Raw genomic sequence first — 19,629 nt, 5'->3', positions numbered from 1 at the left:
ACACACAGAAAAAATTGGATTTCATGTAGCTGCTTTCCAGTTTACTGTATACTTGAGGATCTCACCCCTAATTCATATCAGTGGTGTTTTTCATATGAAAAATTCTGGCATCAGATCATTGTTATACCTTCTGATATCATCATCATGTGACATAAGACAGCAATATATATATATATATATATATATATATATATATATATATATATATATATATATATATATATATATATATATAAACATTAAATAAACTGAGAGCCTCTCAAACTCCCAATATCCAGGAAATTGTATTGGCTTATTATCTGTCTAAATTGAAAAAGCAAATTTCTCCACTCCTGTCGTTTCTGCACCAGTACTCTGCACCTTTTTAAGACAGGGGTATCATACTGCTGCCTTCTCTTCCACAAGTTGAATTGAGCACAAATAAGACTTCCTTGGTAGTGTAGTACTGTCAGGTGGTCCTCCCTCAGCAGTAGGTAAATATCAGGTGGTCTTTCTCAGCAATGGACAAATGCCACTCAGCCCCAGTCTATCCATGCTAATGTCTTGTGCTTGATACATTCTTGATATTGATCTGCTTTCTTTCAAATTACTGTGACTACCATTAAGAGTGAAAATGGTACTAGACTTTTCATACCTCCATACTCACATGCATTGCATAACCTTTACTGGAAAAAAATGGAACCAGATAAAACAAAAATAAGGTACTTCTCATTTTAATGTGAAAAGTATGGGGCTGTAGCCGGAAAGGTCAGGTAGCATACACATACATAAGAGTAAACCTAGAACACTGCAGGGCCGATGGAGCTTGCAACGTGATCAGGAAACAGGTTTGCAGTATCTGGTACAAAGACAATTTCATATATTACAAAAATCTGCATTTTTCTAAATAAGAAATGATATCAGACGTATGACAGAAAATTGCTTAAGAAGGCAATTTAATAATAAGTTAAATTGCTGAGGGAATTGTATTACTTATGTAGCATAATATCTTATGAGGCTGTGCCCCTCTGGCCCTTAATGCAGAAATGCCTCTGATCCATATAAATTTATAAGCTTATAGTTTCCTTATTGTCAGATGTACAAAGTATAGTGAAACTCTTACTTGTGTGTAATAATTATCACACAAATCCATTGTGCCTCGAAAATGTTTAAGCTGCTTTCACCAATACAGCTGGCTGAGCCTTGAATCTTTAAAGGAATACTCCACCCAAAAATGAAGCTTTTTTATGTTACCTACCCCATTTTACATTGTAGTGGCATCTGAGAAAAAATTTTAAACTCATGTTTTCATTCAAAATGGAGAGAAAAATGTTTATGATAGAATGAGACCCAACACTGGCCAATGATGGAAAATAAAAAAAGAAAAAATCTATCATATTACTTGGGACACATAATCCACAATTTAGTTATCAAGTTTTATGTTCAAAATGTAAAATACATGCTTTTGTGCAAAACAATAGTTTTATTGCTACTTCCAGAATTTACAGCGCACATCATAAATGGAAAACTAAAGCATCATGGGAAATATGTGTTGAACTGAAGACTAAATTCTTCATTACTGAATGAGGGGTTGAGGCGGGTCTTCAATTCAAAACGTCCTACCCATGATGCTTTAGTTTGCAGTTTATCATTTGTGCAGTTTATGCCCAAAGTATCTATTTAACAATATTTTTGTAAAAAAGCATGCTTTGATCATATGAATGAAGAAGTAATATGTCGATTATGTGACACAAGTAATGTGAGTTTTTTTTTTCTTTTTTCCATGGACATTTTTTACATCATCTGCCATTGACCAGTGTTGGTCACCCTTTGTTCCCATTCTATCAGAAAAATATCCTTTCTCCCCAAACGTAACATATAAAAAAAAAAATTAATGGTTAATTTTTGGGTGGAGTTTTCCTTTAACAGTTTGATCATTCTACATTATCTATGCGGAAGACAAGAAATAGGCTTGACTCTCACACTTTTAGGGCAAAGAAATGGGAGTATGCATAAAGTAAATTTTGAAGTTTGTTACTACATAAAAAATGTTGAAAACTTAACAGTGAAGCTGTCATTAACTTAAAAACACAAAAATAGTTTTACCTAGTGGCATCACTTTCAGTATGTGAATTTCTTCATTTTGAAAGCAAAAAAAGAATAATCTGTTTAGGTGTTGATCACCATCCCAATGCCCTTTAAAAGTAGTTTTCTGTATTTCTACAAATGAAAAATGCCAGGTAAAGTGACATGGTAAGACACTTGTGGGCACTTAGCCTGCATCTTAGTGATTTACAGTTGGAAAGTCTTTAGGTCATCTTTCTTAATGAAATTAGATTGGGATCTGAATATCATGTATGCAATGTAGAAATTATAATAAATTTTTAATTTAAATTCATTACTCCAATGTAAGTTTGAAATTGTAATTTTGATTCCGTCAAAATTTGTTTAGGAAAAAAACTTGCTAACAATCATTTATTTATGTCTTTCACAGTTAATGAACCCAAATTTTATTCAAGAAGGTAAGTTGAATGTAAAAATAAATAATATATTTCTTCAATGATTTTAATTTCATTCATGTTTTATTTTGTACATTTTATTAATCCAGCACATTTATTTCTAGTGGCTCCTGAATTCCTTGTTCCACTCTCAGATGTCACATGTGCTTTCGGTGAGACGGTAGTTCTAAGCTGTAAAGTCTGCGGTCGACCAAAACCAAGTATAACTTTGAAAGGACCAGACCAAAACCTTGTGGTGAATAACAGCCGCTTTACACTTGATATCAGGTACTGGAAATCATTCAATAGCTATTTATTATAAGTAACTTGTATCAGAGGGTCACAGAGGCTATTTTCTATGTAGAATCTTTGTCTACTTACTTATTAATTAGTTTAAAATTACTTTAAAATTGTGTATCTGATTTTACTAATATTTTCTACATTTTGCAGATGATCTCAACTTAATTGGTCTTGATTTAAAAACTGAATGGCATGATGCTTTCATAGGCAATTTAAATCTTCGTCAGCTTGTCTCAGTTTTAATCTGCAATTCCACAACCCCCTAAGTAATGACTGAGTACTTCCATTCAAGTTAAAACTCTTGCCTTAATCAAACAGTGTAGCCATTTATAAAGTAGAATCTACTGATACACAGTAAACTGCAGACTGTGTGTGTTAAATGAAATTGATCCACTAAGCAGTGGATCAGTATCAGTTTGTGTGTTCGTCCAGTTGCTTTGTCTCTGTCATTTTAAAAAATGGTGCATCGCAAACATTTTTAGTGATACAGTGCATTTAACTTTTCTTGCTAATAGAAGACGCATCACAAAAATTTATGAGATGAATCTAACTGTAGCCTACAGTACATATGACATAGGTTATGTAACACCCATAGCAAAACAAAATGCCCAAAACATCAGTCACAAAATGCCCACTGAGTCAGAAAACCTTCCCACATCCCTAATCTTAACTATAGAGTAACCAGGCATTCAGTGGCAGTTTTGTAATATGACTGTTCTCATAGGTATCGCAGACTGGAATTACACTGTGTTGACATTAACATTGCTTTTATAAATCCCATACCAAATAGCATATAACAGAGACAAACATTAATGCTGAGGTCTACGTTGATATCTTAGATTTCAACCTGTCTTAAGATGTGTACCACAGCTAGTGATAACTAAACTTATCTGCGGAAAACAAAAGATTCAGGGCTACCAAGGTTTGAATTTTCTTTCAATTTTCTTTTCTAACTGATCCCCCCATTTTGAAAGAATTCTAGTCTAAAGTAGACAAAGATGACAAATAATAGCAAAATGTATAAAATAAAAGCACCATAAAAGCAAAAGAGGTCAAAATGTCATGCAAAAGCCCTGAAATGAAAACAGAATTAGCATTTAGACATGTTAGGGCCTACCCTATCCAACCTATCTACCTTCTTGCATTAGGAATATTTCTTCAGTCATGTGAAAAAGTAAGTACAACTCATGTACTCAAATGTTTTTTTCTTTAATCTGTGGATATATCTTCAGTTAAATAATATTTTTATATAAAGATGATGAATTAAAAAAAAATAAAATAATGAAAATCTGACTTTGCAATAACTAATTTAACAAAAGTCAATAGAAATACTATTTCCATATATGGAAAGGTAAGTATCCCTTTGGCTGTAATAGCTGATATTGATCCCTCAAGTAGACGTTGCCTCTAACTGTCTAACAGTCTCTGACATCGACTGTGTGAAAGTTTTTACCACTCCTCCATAGAGAATTCTTTCATCTGTGTGATGTTTGAAGGGTGTCTTGTGTGCACACCCTCTCCCCTCCCACGGCATCTCAAAGGGATTCAGATCCGGGCTTTGACTTGGCCATTCCAGAACTCTCCATTTATTTCTTTTCAACCATTACATGGTGGATTTACTGGTTTCTTTATCATGTAAGGACCACTTTCGGTTGAGCTTCTGACAGTTTCACAGTTACCCTCAGTCACCCTCTCTGCTACAATGAAGAATTCATGGTAGATTCTTTGATAGTGGGCTGCCCAAGCCCTGATGCAGTTGGGGTGAGACCCCACAAACTTAAATGGGAAAAAGCAGGTCCATAGAATGTATTGTCATTTTTTGGCAAGTTATTTAACCATAAAAACCAAAGACAAACAGATATATAAAATTTCTGTCAGGGTGACAGTTAACATTCATATATAATACATTTCACACATTTCAGTTTTATTTTAAATTAAAGTTATTGAGGTCAAATTTTCTTTTATATGTTTCCTGCAGAGAAACTGGAGAAATTCTTCTGAAAATCTGTAACCTAATACCTCAGGATACGGGTATTTACACCTGTGTGGCAGTGAATGACCATGGAAGTGCATCATCGTCTGCCTCAATCAAAGTACAAGGTTAGGAAATGGAAATTAAGCATTTACCTTCACTTCTACTGTTTCCATTAGACATGTTAAACAAAGTAAGATTTACACATTTTCAAGTCTAAGGTGTAAGTTTAGACTTCTGAAACTGAGTTTATGCCATCTACCGAGGCAGATGTATGCTTTTCAATTTGAGCCTTCAAATTAGATCTATTAGCGACTGTTGACAAACAGACAAATAAATGCTGAAATGCTCAAACCTATCTATGCAGTCATTGTTTTACAGAAATAAGATGTAGTCCCACCCAAGGATGTTTCAATGTGCTTTGAACCTTGTTGCCATTAGCTTCATGCTACTGAGACCTGGTGGAAATATACTGTATATAGAAAATGGGTGGAATTATTTTTTCATTCAATCTTCATTTTTGTTCTTTGTACTTTCATTTTATCTAACCATCCATCCATTCATTTTCTGAGCCCATGTATTTCTTTATAGGGTTGTAGAGAGCACTGCATGAAAGGCAAAAACCACCCCTTAATATAACATGTCGTTAGATGTTGTTTTTTGTCTTGTGCCCAATACTGCTAGTATAGTTTCCAGCTCACTGTGACCTCAAAGGGAATAACCAAGTGTGGAAGATAGAAAGAAAAGTGTGATTAGTCTCTCTCTCCCTAAATAGCAGCCTCAGTCAAAGCATAATATTTATTCTTGAACTAACTTCTCATTTTGCTACTTATTAATTATTTATTAAATGTTATGTTTAAATAAAAAAATAAATGTGTTCAAGTAAATTTTACTCCATGTCAGGTGAAGTACAATTCTAGAAAATCAAAAAAAACCAAAACTTAAGAATCTCCATATTGCTAGCTGAAATCAGCTGGCCAAAGGCAATGTGCAAAGTTTCTTCTACTGAACATCTCAGTAACCTGCTTTGGTCATCTCCTGTTTCTGCTGCAGGTGTGCCCGCAGCACCAGTCCAGCCGATGGCACAGGAGCGGAGCAGCACATCTGTAATCTTACGCTGGTTACCTCCAGCAAACACTGGCAACTGTGCCATTTCTGGTTACACTGTGGAATACAAGCAGGAAGGTAAGGATTTTCTTTCTTTCTATGTCTGGTGCCCTTGCAGGATGAGATCTTACCTTTGTGCCTCATTGGGTCCCCCAAAATTTCATGTGAGATTCCCTGGAACCACAGGAAATACTGAATTATATTTGTATCTTGATTAACATTCTTAACTTACACTGTTCTTCAATCCTTTGCAACCATGGTATAATTCAATGAAAAATGATGCATCACACACCTTTGAAGATTAAAATTGTCTGGGACAGAATCCTTACTTCAAGTAGTGCCTTCATACACTGTCCTCATCAGGTCAAATACATATTTTGGGAATGATTTAAATGAAGACTATTTTGGGAGAAATAATGGGTTATTTTTCAGATGACATTGATTTACAATTACTCCTGATCTCATATACAATAGTATATGATAGAGTAACACCATACAGAATAAGATTATGCCATGATAAATCTATTGTGATATCCTTTACAACATTACACATTACAACATTTTGCATAACTGGATGAATGCTAGCACAAGTAGTTTAAAATTAAATCTACACCCCAGTAAACTGTGCAGAAAGTGACAGGCTCTGAATACATTGTAAATCCACTGTACACTATATGACATGTCAATTGAAGGAAAATTCAGTTGTAAAAATACATCTCTTCAGTGCCTCTGATGGTCTCTTTATTTATTTCTTCATTCTAGCTAAATAGTTTGAGCAGTATGTTTCTTATTTTGGTGTAATTTTAAGCTTAAAAAATGTAACTACAAAAAAGAACTTTATTAATAATGGACTTCCTTAGCATGCTACCAAGTTTATTTAAAAGTGAAACACCTGGCAAATGTATTTATTAAAATAAAATTAGTGAATAATGAATGAAACACCTACTTATATTTTCCTGAAAACAATAATAATACATTTTATTTATATAGCACCTTTCCCTTACTCATTGTTCCTAAAGTCACTTGCTAAAACCATTTCAAATATTTTTCTTGTTATGAAAGGTTCTGTAAAATGGAAAAGCATAGCAGTGTCCACTTTGGACACCTTCCTTCTGATTGAGGACCTAATGCCAGGAGGCCAATACCAGTTCAGAGTCAGTGCCAGTAACCCTTGGGGAATCAGCACTCCAAGTGAGCCATCCAACATAGTCTCGCTTCCAGAGAATGGTGAGCACATTTTATTTGGAAATGCAGAGAAAATTTGCTTTAAAATGTGGCAGATGATCATAATGTATTTCATTGCTACACAGAAATACAGCTCTTAATTAATCTCTCTGAAAGGATAAAAGGAAATAATGGAGAAACATTCACAGATGAATGTAACATATGAAGAGCACTACTTGATGAAAAATAAGTTGTGTTTGATGAATATCTTTGGATCAAAGTTGCATTATTTTAAAAATTCAACTTTTTTATTTCTCCTTGTTTTATGTGTGGATATGTGTTTTTCTTTTTCTTTTAGATTCTTCTTATGATGGAACCACCATTCACTGGAAAGACAACTTTGAATCTTCTTATATTAATCTTGCTGAAATTGGAAGGTAATAATGCATTTCATTAACCAAAGTAGCTTGTTTTTTTAAGCCTAACACAACATAAATTGTTTTTTTAAAAAAAAGGAAATATGCTTCATTCCTAGTGTTGTCTAAAGATCAAATGCTATGAAGAAATAAAATTTAGTACCGGAGTGGTGTGGTGTATGATCTCTCAAAAGACATGAGGATTCAGTTAACAAACTAGCAGTACTTTCAGCCAATAAATCATTTATTCCATCAGCAATGCACCTGCGTAATACCTCAGTGGGACAGTGACTGCCAAGTCATAAATGTTCTTTCTTAAAATTGTCTTCCTTTTTAGTCATTTTGGTATGTGGTCAGACCATACTGTGTGTGTGTGTGTGTGTGTCTGTCTGTCTATCTATCTATCTATCTATCTATCTATCTATCTATCTATCTATCTATCTATCTATCTATCTATCTATCTATCTATCTATCTATTTAAAGAGCTTCTGTAACAAGCCAAATATCCCCCTGGGGAAAAATAAAATTCCATATAATTTAATCTAACTAATGGTTTTAAATTGGCCCAGTATAAGTTTCTGTGTGTTAGTGGGTCCTATGAGAGTCAGGTTTCTACCTTGAGTCCGATGTTGCCAAAATATGCTCTGGCTTCTCTGACCCTGAAAGGAAATAAGTGGATTTAGAAAATAGAAGGTAAACTGACAGCTTTTACATGACCGGGCTTGCTTTCAAATATTCTGTACTTCATGTTTCAATGAAGTGATGCAGCTATTGCTGTCATTTAATAAAGGTGCACATCCTTTATATTATGAGTCATTCTATTATTATTCACTTATTTACATTACAAAATCCAGGAAACTGTAGTCTATCCTAGCAGCATTTGAGGTAAAGGAGGAACCCCAAAGACTGAATGGAAGGCTATTAAAAACAAATGCAATATGCAATCACCCTTACCAATAGCAGGACAATTTAGTGTTGCCATTCATCTTAATGTGCACATCTTTGGCATCTGGGAGAAAAACTCAATAACATGGGACCATTCTCCTTATATCCCCATATACTTAGGATACCCCTATGAGAACATATTTTCAGTGATCTAACTACAATGCCCATAAATGTATTCACCCCTTAGATGTTTTCTTATTTTATTATTATGCAACATTGAATCACAGTGGATTTAATTTGACTTTTTGACACTAATCAACATAAAGTGACTTCCAAAATGAAAACAGATCTCTGCAAAGTGATCTAAGTTCATTCAATGTTGAATAACAAAAAATATGAAAACTTTCAAGGGGGTGAATACTTTTTATAGACACTGTATATGCTGTGGAGATACCACCACCAAAATAGCTCCATCTGTTATTACAGGCAATTGGAGAAGTTCTGCTCTCGATAAATCGGTCTGGGTCTCAGACAGAATGAACCAAACTGCCAGCAGCCACACCACATGCACTTCAGAAGAGGTCACCCACCTGAAGCTAAGCATTTTCAAGCCTGGCCTATACTTGGATGAGAGACCAACCAGGAAAAAGCTTGGGTTGCTGTTGGAAGAGGTGTTGGATAGGCCAGCAAGGGGCACTTATGGTCTGAATGTGGATCCCAGTGACAGGGATACTGTACTGTAAAAATTATGCCATCCTTCAGATAAGACAAAAAAACGCGGTCCTGACTCCCTGTGGTCATTAAAGATCTGTGGACATCCTTCATAATGAGTAGGGTGTATCCTAATGTCCTGTCTAAATTATCTACCACAGCTTGGTCATTCTGCCCGCCTAATTATCCCCTGTCTCTGATTGGCTAACTATCTTTCACCTGTTCACTGTCTAACAGTTAATGTGTGTTGAAGGTACTGGTGCAAAATGGCTGCAATCTTATCATTCAGGTGGATTCTGCACATTAGTGGTGGTTGAAGTGGCGCCCCACTCACTTTGTAAAGCGCTTTTTGTAGCAAGAAAAGCAATATATAAAAGTAAAGAATTATTATTAACTGGAAAGAGACTTCAATCCTTTAGATACACACATCCCCACACACATGCAGAGCCAGTTTAGTGCCACTTATTATGTATGTCTTTAAAATTATGGAATGAAACCAAAGCACTAGAAAAAAGTATGAACACAGTGACCATAAACTTTGCTCCCAGTACTCTAAATGCCCTGCTGCTGCATTCAAATCTGATTTGTGGTATAGCAGCAGAAACAACTGACTTTCATACTCAAAAACATTGTACATTATAGGCTATGTACAAGACCTTACACTATTATGAAAGTAACATAATAGGAAAGCCTGTCACTGACGGCACCCAGCTTCTTACATCTTTTTTGTCAGGGAAACTTTACTATCCTAAATAAATAATAGTTGTGATTAATGTTACTAATGAAACTAAGATGGGCATCCTGTATTACAACAAGTTTGATGGAACCTCCCATGTTCATTGGTCAGTGCACCATGACAAGACTGAGGAATGTAGCAAAGCTAGTTAGGTTAATTTGTAAAGCAGAGGTAAGAAGCACATCAGTTTGCATCAATTAGCATACAGATACATGGTATTTTTTAACACACCTACAATTTTTGTATATTGGAAGGTCTCAAAATAGAGAAAAAGTCATGGCACACATCTATACCTAAACCAAAATATCTTGTACTGTATATAAATTCATAGTGAGAACAAAAAAAAAGTATTCATTGTCATTATCTCATTATTGCCTTGGTAATGTCTGGGTAAAAATGGTACAGAATGACTTAGTTAAACAGGCAGTCACAGTCAAAAGCAGTTTACAAATTCATACAAAAAGTCTGCCTTGAATGATCATCAGTAAGAGTACTATAACCAAGGACCAAAGCTAATCATCAATGCCACCTTACTGGCTGCGGCTGGGCCTACAACTGTCTCATTTCTGTTTTTATATTTTGTTTCTTTGTTTTCAGGGGCAGGTTTTCTGTGGTAAGGAAATGTGTAAACAGGGCTACCAAGAAGGAAGTGGCCGCAAAATTCATCAGTAAACGATTAAAGAAGAAAGAGCAAGTGGCACATGAGTCAGCCATCTTACAGCATCTTCAGCATCCGCAGTTCCTTGTTTTGTTTGATACATTTGAATCCCCTGGATGCTTTATTCTAGTTTTAGAACTGTAAGTAGGGAATGTGGCTTTAATATGTGTAATGTTTTTAAAAATATTTTGTTTAAATCAAACCAAATGTTGTCACATACAATATACAGTATACACACTAGCTATGCTACCCATCTAAAACAGGCTGAAATTTAAGTAGTCAATGTATCACTTCATGTCTTTTTTTTAATACATGGCTTGTCCATTTTGTCTGGTATGATAATACACACACAATCTGTTGCCCTTGTGGCATCCTTATCATTTTCAGATAAAGTTGCTTGTTTTCACCACTTCTTCTTGGCATTGCTTGTCAAACTGATCACTCTTAAAGATGAAGTGTTTTGCTTTTATAATGTGGCAATGGCCGCTACCGAATACACCTGGTTTAGCAATTCTAGTCTAGATGCCCCAGGGCTTAGCTTTCCCAGCGTGTTGATTTATTGTTATCTTTACTCATCCATTGCCTGCAATGTGAAGTTATCAGTCATTAGCATGACAGCTATAACTCTCATTCGCATAGCCTTTATTTTGTATTTTTATCATTTTTTGACCCTTTTACCAGGAGGTAATACTTCTTATCAGGATACTTTCAATGATGGATATGTAGAAATTCTTTTGTAATTGGGAGGGCAGCTTGGAATCCGTGAGGCATCTGCGGCAGGGCTGTCTTAGCATATGGGCACAATGGGCACTGGCCAGGGGCCCCAAGAGTATAGGGCTCCACAATTTTTCTGATCTCTATGTATGTTTCTGTTTTGCTATCAAAACAGTGGCTACAGCATGCTACTTTGCCTGAGGGGCTACGATGTTGTTAAGACGGCCCTGGTCTATGGTGGTAAAGATGCTGTTGTGCCTTCTTTACCAAAATGTCAATATGCTTGGACCAGGTCAAGTCTCTGAGATATCTGAAACTGTCTACCCTCGCCACCTGAGTTTTGTTAATTCTGAGGGGGTGGTAGTGCATCTGTTGTATTTCCCCAGAGTCCATAATTAACTCCTTTATTATTTTGTTCTGGTCTGAGGTGAAATAGATGAAACTTGTACAAACTTCTACAGCTGCCACAGAGAGGTTCTCTGAAGCATCAGCCTTATAAACAATAGTAACAAAGTAAGAATGAAATTAAGTTTTGAGATTTTGTGTCTATATCTCATAATTAAATCTAAGTGGAGTAAATTGCTAACTGTGTTTGTGTGTCCTGCAGTGAACTGGCATTTCATTACGGGTGGGTACCTGGCTTGCATGCATTGCAGGTATGATGGCCTGAAGCTGTCAGTGACCCAGAAACTGAAGGGCCAGTAAAGAAAACATAGACAGGCATACAGATGGATGGATCAATTAATCAATCAATCAATCAGTCAGTCAGTGCTACATTAGAATAATTACAAGCTTTCCATCCAGATTTATTTTCTGTTGCGTAGGCTCCAGCTCCCTGTGTCATTAAAATTTAGGTGGGTTCAGAGAGCGGATGGATATTTTTCCATAATTTTTCAATTGCACATGTTCCTGTCTGTATATACTTATTACACATTATTGTGTCATTGCTTGACAGCCTTTTTTAGGAATAATGCTTTCCTGAGACATGATAGTTATTCAACAGTTTTGGTTGACTTTCAATGACAAATTTATTCCTTGCAGGTTGGACGATGGACGACTTTTGGACTTCCTTGTAAATCATGATGAACTTATGGAAGAAAGGGTGGCCTTTTACATCAGAGATACTCTGGAGGCTGTTCAGTATTTGCATAATTGTCGAGTGGCTCACTTAGATTTAAAGGTACATGGATACAGAACCATATTTTTGCATATTATTGTTTTGGTATAACGAAACCAATGCTTTAGTTGTAAATGTAATGGAATAAAATATGCTACTTGATAAGCATACCAAATGAAAATGTATAAAATATCAAAAAGTACTCAGACCCCCTCACATTCTGCACACTGTATCGTGTTGTTGATTTGATTTATAAATGGATACATTTGACAGTTTTGCCTATCAATTTGGACTCAATAACTTATAATGACAAAGTGAAAACATGCTTTTAGAAGGGCTTGCAAATTTATAAAAATAAACTGAAATCTCTCATTCAAGTATTCAGACCCTTCATTCAGAACTTTCTAGGAGCCTCTTCGACTGCAATTACAGCTTCAGGTTTTCTTGGGTAAAATTCTACAAACTTTGCACATATGAATTTGGGTAGTTTATCTTACTCTTTCTAGCAGATCCTCTCAAGCTCTTTTAGATTGGATGTAAAATGTCTGTGAACTGTCATCTTATGGGGATTAAGTCTCAGCTTTGGCTGGGCTATTCAGATACAATCAAAGAATTATCCCACAGCCATCTAAGCATTGTCTTGGTTGTATATAGGTCATTGTCGCGATAAAAGGTCACCTGTCGCCCCAGTATGAGGTCCTGTGCATTCTATATCAGGTTTTCTTCAAGGATCTCTATGTAATTTGGCTGCATTCATCCTTTGTTCAATCTTGTGATCAATCTCCATGTCCCTGCCACTGTGAAGCACCCCATAGTAATATGTGTGGTATTAAGTGGCGATGAGCAATGCCAGGCCTTTACCAGACATAATGGAGTTCTGCCCAAAGAGTTAAATTTTTGTCTCAATTAGAGACAAATACTCTCAAGAGTCCTTTGAATTGTCACATACTTTTTAATTAAGAGTGGCTTCCTTCTAATAATTCTATCATAAATGACTGATAGATGCAGAGCTGGTGAGATTGTCATCCTTCAGACAGACTCTACCATCTCAGCAGGAGACTTGGCCCTTAGTAACCTCTCTGACCATGCCCCCTCTTGCCTGTTTATTTAATTTAGTCAAATGGTCAACTTTAGGCAGACTCCTGATGGTTCCAAACCTTTCCATTTCACTATATTAGAGGTTCTGTGCTCCTGGGATCACTGAAAGCTTTAGAAATTGTTTTATACCCTTGTCCTTGTTTATGTGATCATGAAGGTCTATTGAGGGTTCCTTGGACTTTATGGCTTGGTTTTTGTCCTAATATGCAGTGTGAATTGTGGGACCTTATATATACAGGTATGTGCCATTCTAAACTATGTCCAAATAACCATAACTGCCACAGGTGGACTCTACTCAAGGTCTAGACACATCTCAAAGAGAAATACTTCAAACAGGATCCACCTGAGCACAATTTGGAGTGCCACAGCAAAGGCTCTGAATCCTTATATGAGTATTTCAGTTTTTGAGTTTTTAATAATTTTGCAAACCTTTTTGAAAACATTTTCACATTGTCATTATGCGTTAGTGACTGTAGATTGCTGGGGGAAAAATGTGAAATTTATCCATTTAAAATATCTACAACACAATAATGTGTGCAGAAAGTAGAGGGGACTCAACACTTTCTGAATCCACCACACATGGAGTAGCCATTTGCTTTGGAGTGTATATGAAAAAACAGTCATTCATGCAAGGTAGAAGCGACTAAGCCATAATGCATAACTAAGCCTATGGTGGAAATAAAAGGGTTTAATATTACAGAAAATGGTTTTAAATTTAATAATATGACTATAAAAATTAAACCAAATGTTAGCTGCCATTTTTCTGATAGTATGATTTCAAAACAATTGAGGGAGCCAGTTAATTACAAATGAAATTTATAGTAAGTCAAGAGACTCTGAATTGTGACTTGATATTACTTGTAAATAGTTGATATATATTGTTTAGCTGTATCATGAATTGGTTCCTTCAGCACTACTGTGACGGATATTTTGCTACCCATTTAGTCAAATTCTGCCTGCTAACTGAAATCCTTTCTTAGTCAGACTTCTTTTTTCTTTTTTTCAAAACTGAGTTGTTGAGTATAACATATGTGGTGTCAAATACCTTTTGTTATCTGGGATGGGAGGGCCCACCAGATTTTTAATGAAATGTAAATTTTGTTATTAATTTAATTCCTCCTTTAAACACATAGCCCACTATCTTCTGCCTTGGAAATTAAAAAAATGTGAATTTTACTTCTCCTTGAAATTCAGAGTGACATTTGCTACTGACATGGATTTAAGTGCTCACTATTTTCTTAAGTTAGTCTTTGCGTATTTAACTTTACTTAATTTACTTTTTAAGAATTTTGAGTTATTGTTTGCTTTTATCATCCAAAAATTTCAAAAAACCACAGCTCAAAACAATTGTGGAATACAATTTGCCTTAAGAAAGACAGTAATAAGTACCTAAATGCTGAAATACGATTATTTAACAGATAAGCCTGCTACAACAATTTCACAGAATCAGCTGTCAAGAAAGCATATTGAAATGTTGTCAGTCAATCAAAGTGGTGGGTAAATTCTAGAAAATCCCTATTTCTGGGTAAAAAAGGTAATTTCTATAATAAGTGTCCAATGATTCCTTGATTGGAGGTAGCATTCTTCACTGGCCTGAAATAATTCAGTGAACTATGCAATTTATGAGAAGGAAGTGAAGGTAAAACTGATACCATATTTGAAGAGGCAAATGCAGCATCATAGTGAAACACTATAGAAATAAATAAATATTCCTATTACCAAGTACACGGGAGAGATAAAATACAAATCTGCAATATAAAAGGGAACTTCTAAAGAGAAGAAAACAACAGCCAGTGTGACCACCACCCAGGAGCCGAGTTCAATGCCCCTTTTTAAAGGTACCCATATATATATTACAATGATTAACTGAGAGCCAGGCCCTCAGAGCAGCATGTTGCTTCAGAAAATTACGCTATACTGTATATTAAAGCTGAATGACCACATTCTTTTGCAATTTGAAAGCCTTCAGATTTACAGGAGCCAGAGAAAAAAGGAATTAAGTTTAGAATTACTGAAACAATGATTTTCAGGTTTCTGGTCACTATCTGAGTCTATCCTTATTGAGCATTACTTTCTTAAGAATTAAGGTTGTTGACCTCAAGCATTGTACTTTGCTATAGTAAATTGGTAGTAGTATTATTTTTCTTGGAATCACACTTTAACTTTGAATAGTGAAAAATCACTTCACTGAAGCCAATGGAAAGGATACAAGTGCTGAAATATGACCAAGTCCGGCAATTAGTATAAACTCACTTAAAACTCCCGTTTCAAGGGGGTTCTTTTGCCAAGTCTGAATGAACCTTCACAAGGTATTTAAAACATATTGTTGAGGAAAATATTCAGTAAATAAAGAGCCTTGATCTATTATTACATATGAGCTCCAAACGGGGACAACCTTTATTTACACCAGCTGGTAAATCCTCTACTTGCTTTGTTTGATGCACCATAGCAGACTGAAGAAATCTAACAGAGCACTGTGTTATCAGTCAGGTATATTTACATAACATATTCGAATGTATTTTAATTTTCACCAATCAGCATACAAATAAATGGTATTCCCTAAAACCACCTATTGTCATTAAGTATTATGTAAAGGTCCTAATTAGTTTAACATATTAAGAGCCATGTGTGATACTTGGTTAAAAGAAATAGGACATCTTATATGTAAACTTTTATCAGAGAACAAAATATACACTTAAATATTATATATGATCTTATTTTCTAATTGAAATATGCTGGTACAAATATTGGGATGACCTAATTTAACAAGCAGGCAGTTTCAAGAACATTTTCTCTTTTAAATATCTAACAAAGATTTATTTTCTCTCAACAGCCCGAAAATCTTTTAGTGGATTTCCACATCCCAGTGCCTCGTGTCAAGCTCATTGATTTGGGTGATGCCGTTCAAGTTACTAATCAGTGTTACATTCATCAGTTGTTGGGAAGTCCAGAATTTGCTGCACCAGAACTAATTCAGGGTTGCCCTGTTGCATTGAGCACAGATATCTGGAGCATTGGAGTACTTGCTTATGTTATGTTAAGTGGTATCTCTCCATTTCTTGATGAAAGTTTGGAGGAGACATGTATGAACATATGCAGACTTGATTTCAGCTTTCCAGGTGAATATTTCTGGAGTATCAGCAACGCAGCAAAAGACTTTATTAAAGCAGTGCTTCAAAGTGATGGCAGAAAAAGGCCTACTGCAGCAACCTGCCTACAGCATCCCTGGCTGCTTTCCCACAGCAGTGCATATTCTAAGACTCCCTTGGATACGTCTCGCTTGGCTTCTTTTATTGAGAGACGCAAACAGCAATATGACATATGTCCACTTACAAACATTAAGAGCTTCTTGCCAAGTAGCTCAAGCCACACTGTGTGAAATCCAACATGACTGACAAGAGACTAAATCAGTTGCAGGATACTTATTGTGGCAGACCTTCTATTCATTAAGTGTTCATATCACATACAAGTCTCAGCTATTTGATGTTGAAAGTTATCTATATGTAAATAAAATAGGATGAAAAAGTCACTTTTTGTGGTAAACCCACAATTTTGCTGATATTTGGTAAAGTGGACCATGCGTGAAGGTCACAAATTAAGCCAAATTAAATTCTGTAGTATCTGACATTGTGATACTCCTAAAAAGCTTGTTTTTATATGTCGGTATTTAAAATATAATAAACACAACCCACCTGTGAAGATGGGCCCATAATATGCAGTGTCACTCGTTTCATTTCTTTGCTGTCAGGTATTTTTGACCTTATTTGTTTTGATCTTGTTTGTTTCATTAATGCACATTATAATCATTTTTATAATTAAAGGCATTTAATGGACTCATGTTCTAAAACTGACAATAATTTTTCTAAAACATGGCCTTAATTAAATGATACATATCTGTTACAAGGAGATATCTACTAGCTATATTAGAGCCATTTTTGACAACATTCAGCAGACTGGCAAAACAAAAAAGTCTGAATTAGCGTACACTGTCCTAATTCAGACTGTTTATAAGAAATGTAATGATTTCCTTCATGAGGTAGAAGTTTATAATAATAAACAAGAATACTTGCAATCAAGTATATGATAAAGAGTGTGCTTCAATTTGAATGTTTAAAGTCTAAATATGTTCAATTGTAATACAATGGTAGTTTTTCTCCTTCTGATAAAGGAAGAGGGCTAGATCCCTAGTAAAGGATCAACAATCACATCACATTCATAATCATTGACCTTGAAATACTCTAAAATGATACCCCACATGCTTATGTTTGAAAAGTGCTCTTAAAGGGGTAGAACTACCAGTAAAAAATTGAATATCAAAAATATGATTGTATTTATGATCAGCAATCTTGAAATAGCATAAAACAACATGTCACATATCTATATTACCAATTCCCATTCTTTGAAAATTTTGTAAAAAGGACTGAATTTGACCCCTTGTATCCCATTAAGGGGGTGAATCCCTGGGGTCTGTTGATGTGGAATGCAATGCAGAACTTCATGTGTTTCTTCTGATCAGTTGTGCTGAAGACACTATTGGTTTACTCTTTATCATTAGGGTGTAATTTCCTGCACATAATATGGCCAAAATGGCCAATACATTTGTGTTTTTCAGGTGTAGAGGGCCAGAAATAGTAGGAAACTGAAAAAAACTCAACATCAGACTACAAACAAGTCAAATGGTATTTCATATGTGGGGGTTTTCTCATACCTCTAAGTCAGGAGGTGCTGGACAAAATAAAAAAAAAACAACAAGTGATTTCAAAGTGTTCATAAGTAATTCTTACGACCACAATGCAAAAAAAAAATCTAGAGTGTTCTCCAGTCAACTTTCTCGTATATGTAAAGTAATTGTCTGAATATGTCCGCTTGTGAAGCAAAACATGTACTTATTCAAATTTTAAGTTTATTTGATAGTTCTTTTTCCTTATTAGATAAACTTCCTATTATGGCGTTATTTTGTATTTGTACCATGTAATTTTTTTTTGGATTGTTCTCCACTCAACGTTCCTTATACCTGTTCAAGTAAAGTAGATGCCACTTCTGGTTGTCCGATTATAAAGATGCTTCATATATGTGTGTTTCTTACAAACCTTCAATCACTTATCTTTGTTTATAATGCAAGTTTATATGGCAAATAACTACTTCTGATAATCAGATCAAATAGAAATTTCAAATCTTATTGCTTTGTGTGGTCAGCAATTTACCACTTCCAGTCACCTGCTCTAGGTCAAATTTCATATCTAATGATAAGTAATGATCACATACAATTTAAATTATTTATCTATGTTTATATAATGTTAGTAATGCATATGTAATAGTGGTGATACCTGTTAAGATATCACTTCTAGTTATCCAATTAAGGTAAAATTCTATACCTATGTATTTCTTACCCTAACAACGATATTAAATTTCAATTATTTTTCTCTTCTTATAATGCAATTTCACATGAAAAACTACTATACAAAATTTCAATTAATCATTTATTTAAGCTATGTACCAGTTTATCTGAAAAAAATGACACCACGGAGGCCATTTTTGCACCAGTACTCTCACCACACATTGGCTATTAGGTGGTGAATGGGTGTGAGAGAGATAGTTAGCCAATAAGACAGAGCAGATAATTAGGGTGCCAGAATGACCAGGGCATGGTAAGCAATTTAGCCAGGACATTGGACCACACTGTACTTTTTTCAAAAAATGCCCAGAGATCTTTTCTGACCATAGAGAGTCAGGATTTCAATTTTATGTCTCTTCCGAAGGACACAGCACTGGGATATTGGGATACAAACACAGAACTCAAGGTATGCATCCCCAGATGGCCTCACCTACACCTCTTACAGCTGCAGCCCAAGCTCCTCCTAGATGGGTTTCTATCCAAGTTCTGGCTGGGTTCAGGTGGATTACCTTTTCTGAAGAGCAGGTGGTATGGGTGCTGGCTAACTTTTTAGTTAATATCCTCAGTTGTCATGAAAGCAAAGCTCAGCTTCAATAAAGGGCAGATTATTATTTTTATGTGGTTAGTTTTACAAACAATCATAATAACTGCTTTAGTGGCAAGAAAAATAAGAATGTTTGCTTCATTACAGTGCACAGGTGACAACTGTTGATCAGTATCATGAAAAACAGTACTATACTATAATACAGTAGTAATACAACATATAGTTTTCCTGTCATTTTGACCATCTATCCATCCATTTACTTAAAATGCTCACTCCAATTTTGGAATTATAGAGAGGGGAGCCTGTCCTGACATCATTAGGAGCAAGGCCGGAGT

The 19,629-nt window shown here is 35.3% G+C and overlaps 1 protein-coding gene across 8 annotated transcripts in view; it reads left to right on the top strand.

The window, feature by feature from the left end:
- Positions 1–17,069, top strand: part of kalrna (kalirin RhoGEF kinase a) — a 758,514-nt gene extending 741,445 nt beyond the window's left edge. For all 8 annotated transcript variants that reach the window (XM_039757406.1, XM_039757408.1, XM_039757407.1 and 5 more), the window contains 9 exons: positions 2,474–2,501; positions 2,603–2,765; positions 4,756–4,877; positions 5,803–5,934; positions 6,919–7,083; positions 7,379–7,457; positions 10,366–10,566; positions 12,182–12,320; positions 16,189–17,069. In XM_039757406.1, the coding sequence (XP_039613340.1) occupies positions 2,474–2,501; positions 2,603–2,765; positions 4,756–4,877; positions 5,803–5,934; positions 6,919–7,083; positions 7,379–7,457; positions 10,366–10,566; positions 12,182–12,320; positions 16,189–16,734 (1,575 nt within the window). In that variant the 3' untranslated portion in view covers positions 16,735–17,069. The remainder of the gene's footprint in view (positions 1–2,473; positions 2,502–2,602; positions 2,766–4,755; positions 4,878–5,802; positions 5,935–6,918; positions 7,084–7,378; positions 7,458–10,365; positions 10,567–12,181; positions 12,321–16,188) is intronic.
- The last annotated feature ends 2,560 nt before the right edge of the window (positions 17,070–19,629 follow it).

This window comes from Polypterus senegalus, chromosome 6 (genome assembly GCF_016835505.1).
Source record: "Polypterus senegalus isolate Bchr_013 chromosome 6, ASM1683550v1, whole genome shotgun sequence".
Classification (NCBI taxonomy): domain Eukaryota; kingdom Metazoa; phylum Chordata; class Cladistia; order Polypteriformes; family Polypteridae; genus Polypterus; species Polypterus senegalus.
Note: the sequence above shows the minus strand (reverse complement) of the source record. Positions and strands in the feature narration are given on the sequence as shown.